Source organism: Silene latifolia, chromosome 1, assembly GCF_048544455.1.
Source record: "Silene latifolia isolate original U9 population chromosome 1, ASM4854445v1, whole genome shotgun sequence".
Classification (NCBI taxonomy): Eukaryota; Viridiplantae; Streptophyta; class Magnoliopsida; order Caryophyllales; family Caryophyllaceae; genus Silene; species Silene latifolia.
In genome coordinates this window covers 3099492-3117701 of record NC_133526.1, presented here as the reverse complement: position 1 = coordinate 3117701, position 18210 = coordinate 3099492, and the positions used below count along the sequence as shown (strand labels likewise).

Below are 18210 nucleotides of genomic sequence, written 5' to 3'. Positions count from 1 at the left end.
TGCTTTCGCTCGTATCAGATGCCAAATCTTCATTTTTTTGCACCTAGCATTCTGTTTATTACCTTTTTAATTGTTTAAGGTATATCTTGAATTCTTGATAACCGATCTGTTAATATACTGCTCTACCAATATTTACAGAATTCCCGATATGCTATACTTACTGATATCTCAGAAAACAGTCGGACTTTTCAAAAACCCGGTTATTAACTTCTGTAAAACTTACATGATAACTGAACTGATAATATACTGCTTTTACTGATTTACTCATATCCGTTTAGAAGTAACAATGTTCGATATCTCAGAAAACAGTCAGACTGTTCTAAAACACGATTTTTTACGACATCTACTAAAAAGTAAAAACAAACAATAATCGAAGCTGGGTTCTATGCACATAGAGAAAACAAACAAATTGCATATGCTAAATTATGGAAGACCTAATTTTATTACATGTATAGGTGTAATAATGCAATTATGCAAAGGAAAAAACACAAAAAACATCACTGTTAGGTATACAGCAAACTGTGTATACATCAAAAAATCTGATGTGTTATCCACAACTAACGATTTACATATCCTATCCCAATTTTAATATCAACATATGTAGGTCCATCCACTACTTGATGCCATGATTCCCTATCAGATTTTTGGGACCTTAGTGACTTTACTTTATCATCAATTCATCATACTTTGATTGTGGCCGACGACTCTGTCACTCGGACTTGTTTAGAAGTATTCAGCACGGGTGCATGTGTAGCCGTGTAGGTGTCAGACTCAGCTATTTTGTTGAAAAATCCGCATTTTGGCTTAAAATAAAGTGTTTTGAGTGTCATACGTACCCTTATTTGAATGTCGAGTGCCTGACACAGTGGCGGAGCCAACATTTTAAGTCAGCGGAGGCAAAACGGTAATATTGTAAGGGGACCTCGAAAAAACTCGAAAAATGTAACTACAAATTTTGAAATTTTCAAATGCCAGCAGGGGTGAGCAGCCCTGCTAGTCCCCCCTCGCTCCACCTCACACACGTACCCTAATGTGTTAGTCCATCCTTTACCATCTACCTCTCTTGTATAAGGGCCATAAGGTTCAGCCTGTATTCGGTTCAAACCCGCATTTAATGATAGATAGATTAAATATCCTTAAACTCATTGAGCCACCATGATAGGAGTTTCCTCTTCGCTTCCCTACATGATGGGGCCCTCCATACCATTTTTTTTTTTTTCTAAAAAATGTTATACTTTTCTTAGTCTATAAATAGAAGCACCAAGTCTTCACTACATTAATCTTACATTAGCTTTTGTTCAGTAGTTCATTTCAATCTAATTTTTAAGTTAAATATACTCTCTCCGTCTCAGTCATTTCTAATATAGTAAGTATACAATTAGATGAAACCGGTGAAGATCGCTTGTGATGCTCCTTTAGTAGCTCAGGAGTGGAAGAGAGTCATTGAAGAGGAACTAAAGTTAGCACACGAAGCCGCTAGCAATAGGATGAATAACATGGTAAGAGATAATCATCATCATCATCATAATACTAATCGCGAGATTAAACACCGCGTTATTCCTTCATCTACTACGACTACAAGGCGAAAAATTAACACTCCTCATGAAGATCCTATTAGAGTAATGATGTTTTTAGGTCCTTGGACTCTTACATAAAATAAGTGAAGGTCCTTAAATGAAGATTAGTAGTGTGGAGTTATAATATAATCATCCTTCCTTGTAATTGAATGTATAACTTGAGGTTATGATTGTCTCGGGATGTATTATACTCCTTCCTTTCAAGTCATTTCTGTATTTCTGTTCATATTTTGAACAGACGTATGAAAATGACTTGAAAAGAGGGACTACTCCAGTAGGGCGAGTACTCATGTAGCTACTTGCAATCTTGCATAGATCTTCTATTGTACATATGCTAAGAATGTAAAAGTATGTAAATATGATGTATTTCAAATAATGGCATAGTTGCAAAATAAATTGTGTTCTTTATGCTTGAATTTCTTATGGTATTTGGTACAATTAGTTCTATTTAATCGAATTTGCCTTTGATATAAAAGCTTAAGAAACCGCGATTATTGGATCTATTACGCAGTAACCAAATTATATATTTGTAATGTACGAGTAAGTTCTATGAAATTATTGATTGAAAGATGCCAACAACAGTAACAACAACATCAGAGCCATAATCTCAAAATAATTGAAAGCCGCCCATTTCTTTATTAATGATCCGTTGGATCGATCTTTGATCCTTAACAAGAAAACTGAAATATTAAATTTTTCATATTTACTAGCGGTTAGATGTGCAAAACCCATCCAGAAAACTATACGATGTTGTACAAGTGTCAGACTCGACTATTTTACATATAACACATACTTTTGATTTAAAAAGTATCTACGAGACTACGAGTTATATCCATTATCCAAGAGCCAAATGTCGGACTCAATACGCGAACTAAAATCATCAAGATCATTTATCCGGCTTCTTTGTTTGTGTGTAATGTATTTATCAGATATTATAATTTATTTATCAGTTCATTTTCTTAGATTTCCTCTTTTTTACGAACTAAGAGACCAATTTTAATGGACTGGACGGTCCATGAACAACTCTAGTACGGTATATGAGCTCGCGATACTACCAAAGGATGAGAGCAGTAATGAGCTCAACCTTATTGAAGACTGCACTGATAACAGTCCTAAAACTACTACTATCTTCTCTTTGCCATATCCTTTAACCACTCCTAGTACCAGCAACACGGTAGTGGACCGCCTCCTAAGTTCTTATAAATACCCGTCTTCCATGTCACTAGACAGTAGAAATCATAGTGTAGTGAAGTTAAAGAGGGAAAAAGCATTTTATATGGCGGTCCACAAATTTTTTTATGTTGTTTTCTTTTTGTTTTTTAGTTTTTTAGGTACATGCTCTGCCACTAGGGCCCTTCTAGGTTATGGAGTTGAAGGAAATGGTCCTTTAGGAGGTTACGGTGGTGGAGGCGATGGTGGTCGTGGTTTTGGTGGTGAAGAAGGGTATGGATATGGTGGAGGTGGCGGTGAAGGAGCCGGTGTTGCGTATGGTGGTGTTAATGCTAGTGCTGGTGGTGGTGTTTATGCTGGTGGAGGAGGTGGAGATGGTGGTGGTGGTGGTGCTTATAATGGTGGGGGAGATCGTAGTAGGGGTTATGGAGCTGGAGGAGGAGGTGGTGGTGGTGAAGGAGGTGGTGTAGCGTATGACGGTCCTGGTGCTGGAGCTTATGCTGGTGAAGGAGGTGGTGGTGATGGCGGTGGTAGAGGTGCTTATAGTGGCGGGGGAGCTCATGGTCGGGGTTATGGAGCTGGGGGTGGTGGTGGTGAAGGAGCTGGATATGGTAGTGTAGTGGGTTCAAATCGCGGTGGTGCTTATGCTGGTGGTGGTGGTGGTGGTGGAGGTGGTGCATATGGTGGTAGGGGAAAGCGTGTTGGTGGTTATGGAGGCGGAGGTGGTGAAGGAGGAGGTTATGGAGGAGTTGATGGGTTTCCAGGTTTTGGTGCATATGGTGGTGGTGACGGTAGCTCAAGAGGAGTGGACGGTGGTGGTTACGGAGGTGGTGGAGTTGGAGACAATAGAGGAGGATATGGTATTAGCGGAGGGAGTAACGGTGGTGGTGCGGGTGCAGGCGAAGATAGACATGCCAACGATGCTGGTGTTAGAGCTGGCGATGGTGCGCATGGTGATGGTACTCATGCAGGTGGATACGATAGACGGGGTGGCGAAGGCGGTGCACATGGTGAATACACCCCTTGAATGTACCTTAAGGGTGTGTTTGGATTGAGGGATTTGGAGGGAAAAGAAAGTGAGGGAGAGTAGGGGATTTTAAATCCCTTGTTTGGATAGGAAATAAGTGTGGAGGGAAATGGAGGGGGAGAGATTTGGAGGGATCTATTTTCCCTCCTTTAAGGCAAATCAAAATCTCTCCAGAATAGGCAAGATTTGGAAAGAATTGTATCCAAACACCCACACCCCATTTGCCATCCCCTTCCCTTACCTTCCTTTCTCTTCCCTCCTTCTCCCTCCCCTCCCTTTCCCTCCACTTTTGCTATCCAAACACATCCTAAGTATACCCCCAAACTTTGCTTCTTGTTCAAGTATAATAAATCAAATTTGAAAGAATGGCAAAGATGAGTTTTGGAAAACTATATGATATCTGCCTTACCTTTATGCTTCTATAGTTTTGTGTTATAGGAAGTGTTGTGTACTCCACTCTATAAAATGGTTTCCGTGTTCCCTGAGACTTTAATGCAAAACTAGACCAAGTTCATTAGTATTTGTATAACGGGCTCAATTTTCAGACAAAGACTAACGGTATAAGATTATATACACAAAACAGACTTTCTGTGCACCAAAAAAAAAAAAAAAAAAAGACACTCATTCAACTGATTGGACTAAATTCTCGGCCTATGTGAGCGTTAGAGATTCCAATGAAGCGGAACTCGTGGCTATTTCATTTTCTCTAGATCAATCGATGTATACATATTGTGGAATCATTCAATCGATGGCTATTTTAGTGATATCGCTAAAATACATTTAATATTTTATACGGAGTAATAGTTCATACACTTCATTTAGCAGCGATATCAGTAGATCAAGCGTAGACTGTCATGCTACCTCCTCTTAACCCACGTATAATCTGCAAGAAGTCAATGAAACCTGAGACAGCAAAGTGATATATGAGCATTCACTTAGTATAACAGTAGCTCTTGAAAAGAACAGTACTGCAGATATATGCAAGAACTAACACCTGCCCTGAAATTGAAGCAGAATTAATGCACATTATAATACTTCTTGAGAAATGCAATGGATAGAGTTTTAAGGATGAAAATACTAGAATGGATCATGTTCTCAGTTCTCGGGGGACGAAACAGGGCGGACAATCTTTTAAGGGTCATGAATGAAAATGCTTATCCATGGCAAATATGATCAGTTATAAATATTGGTTGATAATGTCACACAATAATATACCCTGTACTCAAAACACGATTTAGAAAAGTATAACTATTAAAATAATGCTCACATAAAGAGTGCCAAACTACATTTCTTCTTTGGCATTGCTGAATTCGAATTAACCCCAACGATTGACACCAAAAAAAAAAAAAGAATAATACGAGTACTTCAGCATGTTTACAGAGTATGTGTGTCTTTTGTTTACAGACTAAAATGGAAAACAATATGATTACATCAAAAATTTCTCCCAATAAACAATATGATACTGCAATACCTGTAAATTGTAAAAAGGAAGTACAAAAATCTTTATTTGTACTTCCAAAGAATAGTTCCGAGTGTAGAAAAAGCCTCATTTTACATGCACTATATATAATTTCTGGTTCATATTCAATAGATGACATGACCATCAAGAAATTCAAAGAACTCGTTCCTGAAAATCATTTAATAGAGACGATGCAAAGGTACCAAGCTTCTTCCCTGCATCTCCAGCAATATTCTTCAAGGAAGATATATCCTGTTGCGCCTGTAATATAAATACTCAGATGTAAGAAAAGGAACGTAATGAGAGAATTTGAAACGAGATTTTTCCAAACCAGAGAATCAACAAATGGTACGAGCTCCCTATCAAAAAAGTAATGAAATCAACGAAACAAACAACACTAGCCTCGACAATAGTCATACCTGGAATGATAGGCGGTTAATGAGATCACTGGCAGAAATATCAAGAGCACCACTATCGTCATCCCCAAATAGATCTGCGCTCGAGATAGCATTTGAACCCTAAGGGAGAAGGTTATAAGATGACGTAGTGAGTAATCCTTGAAATTTGACATTTTTTCACAACTACTACGTCTTACATCTCCAAAATAATTGAGGTAACACATGACTGAAAATCTTTAGGGAAAGACCTCAGGCAACATGTGCTGCGAGGACAGACTTCATTGAGAAGTGAACGACAAGGTAAAGAGCTGCTGAGATTATACTTATGGGAAGGTAAATTAATGTTGTCAAATATTCAAATTCACGGGTTACTATGGATAATAAATGAAATGTTATCAATTTCACAGGCTAGGATGAATAACAATATACGGGATACTCTAATAAGACGCGGAAATTCCATTACCCGTCACAGCCATAGCCATCAAAACAGCTGAGACCATCAATCGTGATTTTTGAACTATCCTTATTAATTAGTTTAAAAGAATTTGAAAACCATAAATAGGCATGTGGAATAGTAATTAAAGAAGCAATCACACAACCAAGGCCTTTACATATACTCCGTAAATAACATAACTCACAGAGAACTTTTGCAGAGATGCTCGTGCTTCCGTATCACCAGATCTACTCGGATCTCCAAAAAACTGAGAAGATGAAATGGACTTTGCATTTGAGAACTTTTTCCTAGCCTCGTCAGTTTCCTCAATCTGTTGATAATCACAAACCATGATAAATACTTCAGATTTCGTATCATGGTGGTATACACAGAATAGCAACTAATATTTAGCAGATAATAAATCAAATTTGGTAGACCTTATGATATTGATAAGCGAAAAAACGAAAGTAGAAGTTTACACTCTACCAAGTACGAGGACTGAAAAGTGGGAAAAAAACGAGTTTGATGAGTAGAAAAGAGCCATCGTTGGCATCATGATTAACGAGCCATAATTAGCTCAATGCATTAGATAACTCTTACAAGAAGGGTCATTAAAATTCCTTTGACATGGTCCATACTCTGGATCCCGATCATTATTTTCGTAAACTATTTCTGTCAGAGAAAGGGAATTTTCACAAAGATTTGAAAAACATTGCTGCCCTTGACAAGCTTCTCGAATTTGAAGTCGCGAGGGCACACATTTTTAGGCGATCTCGAAAAAGGGGGGAAAGAAGTTTCCCACATGCTAGCAGTCATACTATGTTACTCAGACTCGTTTAGAAGTATCCGACACGGGTACGTGTCCAAGTGTTGGACTCCGCTAATTTTATGAAAAATATGCATATTTTGGTTAAAAATGAAGTGTCCAAGTGTCATACCCATGTCCGAGTGTCGAGTGTCGGATACGGGTATGCGAGGGAATTAGAAGAGTCGAAGTAACATACATAGCTAGTAGATCCTTGGAAATATCCGTCCAATCGCAATCACAGTAGTGACTTTATTGCCAAACTTTAAAATTGTCAGACATATTAACTTGTCTTAAAAAGTCACGTGGCTAGTGTTGATCATATCTTACCGGGACTTTTGAAGAATTTGAGCTTCCTTTTTTCTTGTATCCACTGTCCATACCAAAGTCAGAAAAGAAACTTGACGACTTTGGTGGGGCAACATGGCTGACTATCTGTGGACCTCCTGAACTTCTGTCAGCAGTCTGGACATTTTCAACATACTCGAAGCGAGAAGGGAAAGATGCGCCGACTGGTGCTGAATTATTACTAGCTGTGGCAACAGGTACAGGGGGCTCTTCAGGCTTCTGATCATAAAGGTTCTCGCTTGGCTGCATGAAATTATTATTTTTGTCAATTAAGCCATCACAAGAAAATTTTAGAGAATGAGCTGGAACAAGAGCAACGTGATTTACCTTTTTCGTAAGCTTTCTAGCACCAAGCCCTCCACTCTTTCCAGTTTTCTTTGCTCCAAGAGGCTTCTTAACAGTAGAAGCAATTACAGAATGAGCTCTAGGCGAAGCAGGAGCTTTTGGCGATGCGGGTAGTTCAATAGTATCTTTCTTCTGTGATGGGAACTCTTTAAAGATATCATGGTTGTTAGGATCAGAAAAGCCGTTAGACGCCTGCACTGACTGCGACGCAACTGGGGAAGAGGGTAAACCAGAATCTTCAGCTGAACTTTTAGCAACTTCTTTGGAAAGGATTTGTCTGTACAACTCAGCAGCTCTTGATGTATATTTAGCTTCAATCTTGCCTCCATCAGTCCATCCATGCTGTTTAAAAAAGTTATGCGCACGGTTGTTTCCTCCAAAGTACATTGTTCTCAATTGATCTGGCGACCATGAATCCAAGTTTGTAGACCTGGAAGAAAATGTCCACAGTCAACATTTAACATAGTAAAGAAGAACAGAACAAAGAAACCGAGAACAGGAACAATCACAGGCTTTTTCAAATTAAACAAAATTCTCGCCAGTAACTCAACCAAGATAGCTTCAATGATCTTATAATCACATACGAATTAGAGACTATGAAACATAATTTTATAAGGGATTCAGAACTAGACTCGAAAGAATAGGGGGAAAAACACTACCCCAGTGCCTCAAAGGCCCTCCCATAAATGATGGGGTAAACGGTGATAGGGCATATGCAGCGTAAATCCTATATTTAGACACACAGGTAGATTGTTTCACATGGCCTATAATGAAAATTGCGTCGTGATTCATGAATTGCGTTGTTTAACACTCCATCACAATAAAGAGAATCGCAAAGATTCCCAACTAGTTTAGCGAATCATTTTTCTTGGTTTCACCATAGTCCATAAATCCAGGTTTTAATAATTCTAGAATTCTACTCCAACAATTTACAAGCCTCGTGAGAGAAAAGGACGGAAGTGTTACCCGGTCTATATTCCTTCTAACGCTTGACTATGATCAATTAGGTCCATTGTGGCCTCACGGCGAGCGACGCCTCTAAATCACCAACTATCTTCCATGATTGCGTGATATTTTTTAAGCTCTAAAACAGTGCGGATTATTGTGCTCAAAGGGCCATGCATAGTTTTCTGAATTTCCATAAAGGATGGCAAGAATCATAATAAGCACGAACATTTTCAGAGTTTCAGCCTCCCGTATTACCTCAAAACTGCCTTTCATTATCAAGTACTACGCTTACATTGGCATTCTTAGCTTTTGTTTAGACAGCATATTGGATACTAACTAAGTAACTAGTGCATTACACCACCATCTAATAATTCAACTTACTCATGCAAGTCTACAATAATCCTTGAACATGCAAATCACTAGTCCTCATTCCTGCCAAACTTCCCAAATGTCATGCAAAACACACACGACAACAGTTTGATGATGCTTTCAGATCTTTTCAAAATTCAACTCACAATAAGCTTACATTGCACTTCTCTATCAAAACCCGAGTTCACAAATCGATAAATCTACCACAGCCAAATCCCGCCTAGAATAAGCATGGCAATATCAACCAATCAAAAGATGTGCACCCTTCTATATTGTTTCAGCTAGTGATTCACCTCTTCACGGCCGAAGCTCACCTAGAATACGCTTACCAACATCAAACAATCAAACGATGCACCTTCTACATTATTTCAGCTCACGATTCGACAATAATCACACATCACACACCCGAAAATCCTTCACTCGATCTCCGCTCCTTACCCACTAAACGATCAAGGCTCTTTCTAAACAGCATTCAATCTAACATCTTAAATAACGCAAAGATCTTTTGAACAAACTCAAGAATATCAAAACTAAACCGTAAAATTACGCCGAAGCCGAAAACATACCTTACAAAACTAATGTGAACACCAAGACTACGATGAACAGCTGAACAATCAATACATAAAAAGATCCCGTATGTCACCGACGCCCATGTAGGGTTCTTCGCATTACAATCGAAACACATCTGCCAAATCACATCCAATCAAATCAAATAATCATTATCATAATCATAATCAAATTTCTGCAATTCGATCTGAATTAGATCTCAATTGATTCATAAATAATGTTTCCGACATTGCTGAAATACAATTCAAAACAACAAACTAAAGAAATAAAATAAAAAAATAATAAATTGAAGAAATTAATTCATGACGCACCTTGTTCTCGGATTTAGCTTTGAGCTTCCTAAAAATGGCGGTTTTGTCGGTGAATGATTCGGAAGCCATTTTATTTTTTATTTTTGAAGGATTATTTGGAAGAAATTGAGGATGAAAATGGAATTGATTTGGGGATTTTTGGAAGGAAGATCGAATTTTGAAAATTAGGGATTTGAAATTTGGGGCCTTTTTTTAGAGTTGAAGGGATGTGTGAAAGGACGATATTGCCCTTGTTATTGTTTTTTTTTTTTTTTTTTTTTGATGACGAGGAGGTTGGATCCTCCTCGGATATAGGACCCCACCCTGCTTGGCCCTTGTCTGTGTGAGTTTTTCCATGGGGATTATTCCCTCTCCAGGCGTCAGTCCCTCAGGAAAGTGTTCATCCAGGGAATCGAACCTGGGGCGCATGATTCCTCCCAGGAGGAGGCTTTGAGGTTACCCTGGAATTCCACTAGACTCACACATCTTGGGTTCTTTTGTTATTGTTGTTACACCTACTTGTGTGTTATGATTGATGAATTAATCATTGGATTAAATTAATGTAAAAAGTTGAGGATTTTATGGTAGGTATCACATGTGTATCGCCAACTAATCATGTTTTTTTTTTCAAGATTTTTGAGATGTGTTAATAGTGTTTTTGAGATTTTTGAGAGAGAACTCGTTTTCTTAGACATGCTTTTATTCTATCGGTTGAATGATGGCATTGATCGACGAGGTGGGTGATTGATGTAAAGGCGGCTTTGGTGGTGTATGAGAGAGTATTTGGTGGACTTGAACGATCACTGTATTGTTCTGTCGATGTCGATGTATAAGAACTGGATGAAAGATGGAGATTGCAAGTACAATGGGTGTTTGAATTGTGGCGTTGCATGATAAGTATTTGTTTGTTTGGGCTTCGAATGATTATATATCGGTTAGGGAAGGGTGATCGCTTGTTATTAGGGAGACAATAAATTACATGGGTGAATCTGGAGGATATGTCCATATTTGACGACAAGGTTTTCGGTTAAGGCAGCGGTCCCACCTATTCATGTATATATGTACAATGAGTCAATGAGTATGTGCATTTTTTTTACGAACTTTATATGTTGGCAGCTCAGTTTAGAGACGCACAATGAAATGAAAATACACCAATTAGCCTTAAAGAAGTTATGTTAGTTAAGCTTGGGGGTTTTTATACTATACTTTATACTTTGCTATCGAGAGTTGTGGCGGGATAACATCATTTTTAACTTGTAAATGATGGGGAGGTTCGCAAGAACGAGAGAAAAGGGTGGAAGATGGCTTGGAGGAAAGAGAGGTGATGTGCAACTGGGAAAGATAGAGGGTGAGGTTATGCGGGGTTACTTGAAAGGTGAGAAATATGTGAATATTCGAAGGAAGTGCACCATTTGTCAATCGCAGCATAATTCCGAGGTTAGGGATAGCAGCATTAGAGGCAGGGGTATGGCTATTTTGGAAGCGAGAATAGTCGGCGAAGGATAAGGGTAGGAATGTAGGATAGGTTTCGGGCCAACCGCGCCATTATGAGCTGCCTCAAACAGTCCTAATGTCCTATAGCTCAGTAATGTCAGTAGTCCTTATAAATAAACGTTTAAAACTATGATCAAATAAACAGGCCTTTGATTCTTTGAAGCTTCATCGACCAAATTGGAGTATACCATAGTACACCAGACTACCAGAGTACCAGTGCACAACAATACTAAATTCCCTAATTCCTCAACACTCGGCACCTTCCTTGCTAACAAAAACCCAATTCCCCGATGATTCCTTCTCCCCCAACAACATTATCAACAATTATCCACATTAAAATCCCCTCAAATAATAACAGTCACTATTATCTTCAACCGTTGAATAAAAAGTGACCATATTATAATGGGTTTTTCTAACGTGTGCCCTTAGGGCACACATTAATAAACCAAATAAGGAAAGATTCATGGGATATTCTTACTAATTATGGTAAAACTAAGTTTATAATTGTATTTATCATGAGAATATGTTGTATATCTTTCCTTATTTGGTTTATTAACGTGTGCCCTAAGGGCACACATTAGAAAAACACTTATCATTAATAACAAACTTTTATTTTTAACCAAAAAAACAAACTTTTATAAAGAATAATGATTTAAAATAGTCACTTTTTATATAACCGCACTCCCGCATCATACAACCTGTCTCATAATATTTACTTTTTTTGGTGCGGAGGGAGTCACAAGTAAGTTTGGAAAAATTGACCCGATCCGAATGACTCAATCCGTGCCAGACCCACCATCACTCAAAACTCAAGTTTGACCTGAACCCGAATTGACCCGACCTGAAAGTTTATTGTTGCAAATTGATTATTATCAATAATTAATTTCAATAATTGAACCAATAATGATCGGAGCCCAAAATGAACCGGCTTGACCCGAATTCTTGCGAACCGGAAATTGACCCGTCCGAAACTGACCCAACCCTAACCCTAACCCTATTGACCTGTTTGTCAGGTTAAGACTCGTAGGGAGATTTTAACGCTAACAGGGTTTGAATTCAAATCATAAATATTCACGTTCATGGTATTACGAGTACCGACTAAACAAGTTGACATCTACACAACCGTCTCAAAATATAAAAGTAAAGAACCCCACACGGGGCACACCCCATAAAATTAAAATAAATAATCACCCACGCCCTTCACTACTTTCAACTTTCCATTCCCCCAATTCACCAAACTCCACACAACAAAAACACATCACAAACACACACCCACTCCCTTAATCCCTCCCTTCCCACGCATTCCACGCCTCTCTCTCCCCTCCACCCCTTCTTCACGTGTTCAACCTTAATTAATTACATTTTTCCGTCATGAATATTTTTCCGTCCAACAATATCGATAACAATAATAATAATCATAACAATAGTCATGGACCGTCGACGAGTCCGTCATTTTTAATGATGACGGACTCGTTACAACAACGTTTACAAGCATTAATCGACGCCCCAGCCCGATACAGCTGGACATACGCTGTTTTCTGGCAGTTCAGCGTTGACTTCTCTGGTCAACCTTTACTAGGCTGGGGCGACGGTTATTATAAGGGAGACGATAAACCAAACGGAAAAAATAATCCTCATGCGTCCACGTCATCATTAAACCCGGCTGAGCAGGAGCACAGGAAGCGAGTTCTGCGCGAGCTGAACTCGCTTATTTCCGGTGCTCCTGCTCCAGACGATACTGGAGCAGTTGACGAAGATGTCACGGATACGGAATGGTTTTTTCTTATTTCTATGACTCAGTCTTTTCAATCCGGTGAAGATCTTCCGGGTCAAGCTTATCTTAGCTCTAACCCGATCTGGGCTGCCGGGTCGGATCGGTTGTCTGGTTCGCCTTGTAGCCGGGCTAAACAAGGCGCTTGTTTCGGCTTGCAAACGATGGTATCGATTCCTGTGTTAAACGGCGTCGTTGAGCTAGGGTCTACTGAGGTTATTTTTCAGTGTCCTGATTTAATGAACCGGGTTCGCGGTTTGTTTTGCTTTGATAATGGTCCCGGTCCAGGTTCCGGTTCCGGTTTAGGTTTAGGTTCAGTTCCGGTTTGGCCTGTTCAGGAGCAAGGAGAATCTGACCCGGCCGCGCTATGGATTAGTGATCCTCCTCCAACTCCGGCTCCAACTCCGGCTCCAACTCCAGCTCCGGTTCCGGTTCCGGTTCCTACTCCTTCTCCTGCTGTTTCTGCTGCCCCTGTTCCGCCTCCGCCTTCGCAACCGGCGACATTAATTCTTCAAAAGAGTAATGTCAATAAAAATAATCCGCCTCAGGAACAAGGTTTCTTTACGAAGGAGTTGAATTTCTCGGAATACGCGTTTGGTGGGACCGGAGGAAAGGGCGGCGGCGGCGAGATATTGAGCTTCGGCGGCGGTGTCGGAGAGAATAAGAAAAGTAACGGAAATTCACCGTTTTTGATTGACGAGAATTGTAGTAATAATAATAATAATAATAACAATAATAGTAATAAGAATAAGAAGAGAAGATCGCCGACTTCGCGAGGAAGTAACGACGAAGGGATGTTGTCGTTCACTTCGGGTGTAATAATTCCGTCTTCTGGAGGCGGAGGTGGAGCTGGAGATTCGGATCATTCGGAATTGGATGCGTCGGTAAGGGAGGTTGATAGCGGTTTAGTTGTATTACCAGAGCCTGAGAAGAGGCCGAGGAAAAGAGGGAGGAAACCGGCTAATGGACGAGAAGAACCGCTTAATCATGTGGAAGCGGAGCGACAGAGGCGAGAGAAGCTGAATCAGAAGTTCTACGCGCTTAGGGCTGTTGTCCCGAATGTGTCGAAGATGGATAAGGCGTCGTTGTTGGGGGACGCAATTTCGTATATTAATGAGTTGAAGGGGAAATTGCAGGATTATGAATCGGAGAAGGATGGATTGGTTTGGGAGGTGGCGGAATTGAAGAAGGAATTATCGGGTAAAGGAGACTTAGACAGAGAGCGTGACTTAGACCGGGAGCTGAATTTGTTAGCTAATAATAAAAAGCAGCAAATACAGTCGGATTTGGAAGTTGAGGTTAAGATTATAGGGTGGGATGCAATGATCAGGGTGAACTGCAATAAGCGGAATCACCCTGCTGCAAGGCTAATGTCGGCCTTGAAAGAGCTCGATTTGGATGTAACACACGCGAGTGTATCGGTTGTTAATGACTTAATGATCCAACAAGCGACGGTTAAGATGACGAGTCGGTATTATAGTCAAGAACAGCTTAGAATGGTGCTTGCTTCTAAAGTGTCTGATCCTAAAGAAACTAAATTGGAGATCAATTAATTAGTAATTATTGCGTAATTAATGTTATGTAATTATAGTTTTAGCCTTGAATATGGAAGATTTTAGTCCTAGATTTAGTTAATCAGGAGGAGGATTAAATTTAATGTCTTGTGTTGTTCTTCCTTGTATATGGAAATACACAAAAGGAAGTGGCTTCGAGGCATTGTATAAGCAGTTAGCCTTCCTTAAGACGGAATGTGACGGAGGTGTGTTGTGTAAGAGCATTGATCTCCAAATTTTGGGTTTTGTTACTATTTGGGTCTAGATTTGTTGTATAATTGGATCTTTTGTTCTACTAATAAATAGTGCAATTTTAATGTATCTAGAGTTGTGGATGTCACTATATCAATGATGCATATTAATCTTCTTGCTTCATATGGTAAAATTTCAACTAAAAAGTAATTCTCCAATATGGCAAGTTCATTATTTGTAATTGGACCACTACATTGTTTTGTTTGCCTTGATAATGCAATTGTCTATTGATTTTTTTACACGATTATATATTTTTCAGAGTTCTACTTTAGTTCAGCTTGCAGAAAAAGGCTTAAACTCAACTCGACCATGGGGTAACATCGAGTTAAGCTAGCTACTGAGCATAGGTATGCTTAGCCCACATGCTCGTCTCGGCTTTAGCTAGTCTCGATTGAGCTCGACTGTAAAGTTTGTTCAACCGAACCAATTTCAAAGACTTGAAAACTAACTCGGCTAGCTTAATACTTTAAATATTAACTTTTTTAAGTGTTATATAAAAAACACTTATTTTAGCTTAACACTCACTCTTAAGTTACAAACACATGTAGGAATATGGAGTGATAATATTAATGATTCAAGTGACATGGTTTTTGGCTGCAAAGTAAGTGGCTCCAACTGGATGGGATTTGTGATATCTTATCAGTGGAATCTTGCACTCTTTTTTTTTTTTTTGGCAGCGAATCTTGCACTCTTGGGGATGAATGGATGGTTGTTTATTTGTATATTTGGGATGTCACGAATTCTTATTTTAGACGGTTATTTTTTATCTGAAATTTTAAACAGATATATGTAATAATTTTATGGTTAAATATAACCATAATAGTACAATAGGTAGTGTTATAACTTATGGTAACTTATTTTTCAACAGTGATCACATTTAACTATAAAATAATTATAAAATTCCGTTTTATTATTTTAGATCAAAATGACCACTCGGCGAAAAATACCAACTGTTGTGATATTTGTAGACTCCTATAATAAAGTGTGACTGTGTGAGTGCTAATTTGTCATGTGCTCTAAGCTGAGTGATTGCTCTTCCTTCATTATATGTAAAGTGAAAGGAAGTTAGAACTATTTGGGGGTGGTTGCTCTTCAACAACTCTATTGGTTTCTTTAATAGAGTAAGAAAATTAGATTGATCATTTAGTGTTAGAACACATTTGTTGATGATGACATGTCTATGTTTAACCATGTTTTAAGATGTTCCATTTCAGGATTTAGCCCTCTTCCCCAATCAAGAATTAATCAATGTTCAAGGTCAAGAAGTGTTGATGAAGCTACCCAAGAATTGTGTTGTAATTAAGAGTCACTTATGTAAGGGTAAGAGAGTATAGTACTAAGGCAACGATGCAAGAGTTGTTTGAATAATGATCTGCTTACTACTAATGATCGGTCGCCAGGACCGACTGTTGCTTCAACTCGTGTCACTTGGAAGAAGTCTTCATTTTCAAAATATTCATATTTCGAAAATACTAACTTCTATTTTGAAATACAAATTTCTGATATTTGAATCTTGTAAAAGGTTATTGTTTAAGAAAAGGATATTCTATTGGCATCTTTCAAAAGGTCTTAACTCAAAGTGGCAATATTTTTTATCATGACTTTTAGAAAGAAGAACTTGTTTCTTTCCAAATTTGTTTCTCTAAAATGTCCTCACTTGATTGTCCATCTTACCTTGACTGATTTTCAAAGGCCTTTTTCAAGATAGTAACAAAGCTCCTTTTCTTATTTAACCTTTGGAAGAATGCTCCATTTTGTGCAAACTTGGTTAAGTCAAAATTATTTGTTTTCTACCTCATGTCTTGACCTCTAAACCCTAGTTTGCTTCTCTATAAAAGGAGCACTCCTCTTCTACATTTCCTTAAGACTTTTTCCAGAGAATTTTCAAAGTGTTTTGCAAACTTGTTTTTAAGAACTCAAAGCTTTTTACTTCCTTTGCAAAATAATTCTAAGTCTTCCAGTGACAACAGTCTTCACTACCGTTGCCTTAAGTATTACATTCTCTTACCTAGAATCGATTGATCTATAAGTTGTCCTTATCAATTCTTTCATAGAATCAGTTTGAGGAAACTTGATCTTTGTAACCATTCTAGTAAGAGTCTTAAGTTTCTAGACGGAGTAGTCTTGAGACTTGTGTCGCAACCGGAGTAGGTTGTTGGTCCTTTTATTTGTAAGTGTCTAAGTAGTCGGAGTAGATCACTTAAACTTATTAATAAAAGAAGATTGGACGTAGGCCTTTAGGAGTTGGCCGAACCAATTCAAAAGCATCGTGTTAATCTTTGTTACTTTAATTTCCGCTGCATTTTTACTACTCGATTGTTAATCCACGTTTTATTTAACAACGATCCGATAATCTTTGTTGCTTTTGGTGATAGCCTTCTCTTATGAGCTAAGACATACAAGCAAAGTCAGATCAACCGTTGCCTTACTGCAATCTTCTTAAACATCGTGATACACTCTTAATGAATCAATATTACTTGATGTATCCATTTGTTCTTCACATTATCAATCAACTTGCTTTAATTCAATAAAGATTAAGTTGAAATTTTTAAAATAGTACCTAATTCACCCCCTCCCCCTCTTAGGTACTTGAATCCTAAACTCTTCATTTAGAGTAAGATCAACTTATTTTGTTCTTTTGAATGAGTGATGTAAGTTAAAGACTTAAAGCCACCGACGGCTTTCAAACCACCTCAAAAGTGGTTGATATAAATGTCTAATAAAAGTCATAAAGTCAACAACTTTGTTGGTTTCACGATAGCAAGGTTTAATTATCACTTCCTCGAAAAAATGAAAATATAATTTTACATCCTTGGTAATAATAGAAATTTCACAAAGAATTTGTCAAGTACTACGGATTGAGTTAATAACACGTTAATTATCACCCTCCACAATTAACTTTGAGATTCCTAAATATTTAACTGCTAAAATGCATTCTCTCAAAACGAGAACTTTCGCAACAAGAATATTGTTGGATCCACATTTTTTTGCTCATAACAAAACGACTTTACCATTATGATCTCTTATAAAATATCCTAAAACAGCTTTATTGCCTTATATTCTCGATCCGTCAAAATTTAGCTTTAGGAAACCGTTTTTAGGTTTCTTCCACCAGATTTCTTCCTTACTAGAAGTGTGTTCTTGTTAGTGAAAACAAATTGACAATCTTTTTAGAGCAAGTAATGGTCTCCATAGTGATAAAGAGCTAATTCATTAATTGAGGTCGTTATCCCGTGCAGTCGGGTTTTTCTTACTTAATCTCAGTTAAGTTCAATTCACTTCAGTTTAATTTAGTTATTATATGTGGAGAAGGTTATCTAAAATATAACGATAAGGGCAATTTGTATACGTGTAATTTTTTTTATTTTTTTTTTATTTTTTCCTAATTCATTTTAGAAATATCG

General features: G+C 38.2%; 2 protein-coding genes across 2 annotated transcripts; one reads left to right on the top strand and one right to left on the bottom strand.

Moving 5' to 3' along the window:
• Positions 1-5102: 5102 nt before the first annotated feature.
• Positions 5103-9998, bottom strand: LOC141593072 (putative ADP-ribosylation factor GTPase-activating protein AGD8). The gene is made up of 7 exons (XM_074414019.1): positions 9758-9998; positions 9446-9564; positions 7545-7992; positions 7200-7460; positions 6270-6395; positions 5653-5751; positions 5103-5494 (listed from the first exon to the last, which is right to left on the bottom strand). Exons 1-7 carry the CDS (start codon positions 9824-9826, stop codon positions 5387-5389), a joined length of 1230 nt encoding a protein of 409 aa, XP_074270120.1. The 5' UTR covers positions 9827-9998; the 3' UTR covers positions 5103-5386.
• A 2419-nt stretch (positions 9999-12417) lies between these two features.
• LOC141593061 (transcription factor MYC1-like) lies at positions 12418-14875 on the top strand. The gene has a single exon (XM_074414008.1). It carries the CDS (start codon positions 12602-12604, stop codon positions 14552-14554), a length of 1953 nt encoding a protein of 650 aa, XP_074270109.1. The 5' UTR covers positions 12418-12601; the 3' UTR covers positions 14555-14875.
• The last annotated feature ends 3335 nt before the right edge of the window (positions 14876-18210 follow it).

What these genes read in the sequence shown, in the direction of transcription:
- LOC141593072 (XM_074414019.1), bottom strand. Translation starts at nt 9,826, where the DNA reads ATGGCTTCCGAATCATTCACCGACAAAACCGCCATTTTTAGGAAGCTC. An exon ending in GTTCACATTAGTTTTGTAAG is followed by an intron (nt 7,993 to 9,445) that starts GTATGTTTTCGG and finishes ATTTTCTTCCAG; the next exon opens with GTCTACAAACTTGGATTCAT. An exon ending in CTAGAAAGCTTACGAAAAAG is followed by an intron (nt 7,461 to 7,544) that starts GTAAATCACGTT and finishes AATTTCATGCAG; the next exon opens with CCAAGCGAGAACCTTTATGA.
- LOC141593061 (XM_074414008.1), top strand. Translation starts at nt 12,602, where the DNA reads ATGAATATTTTTCCGTCCAACAATATCGATAACAATAATAATAATCAT.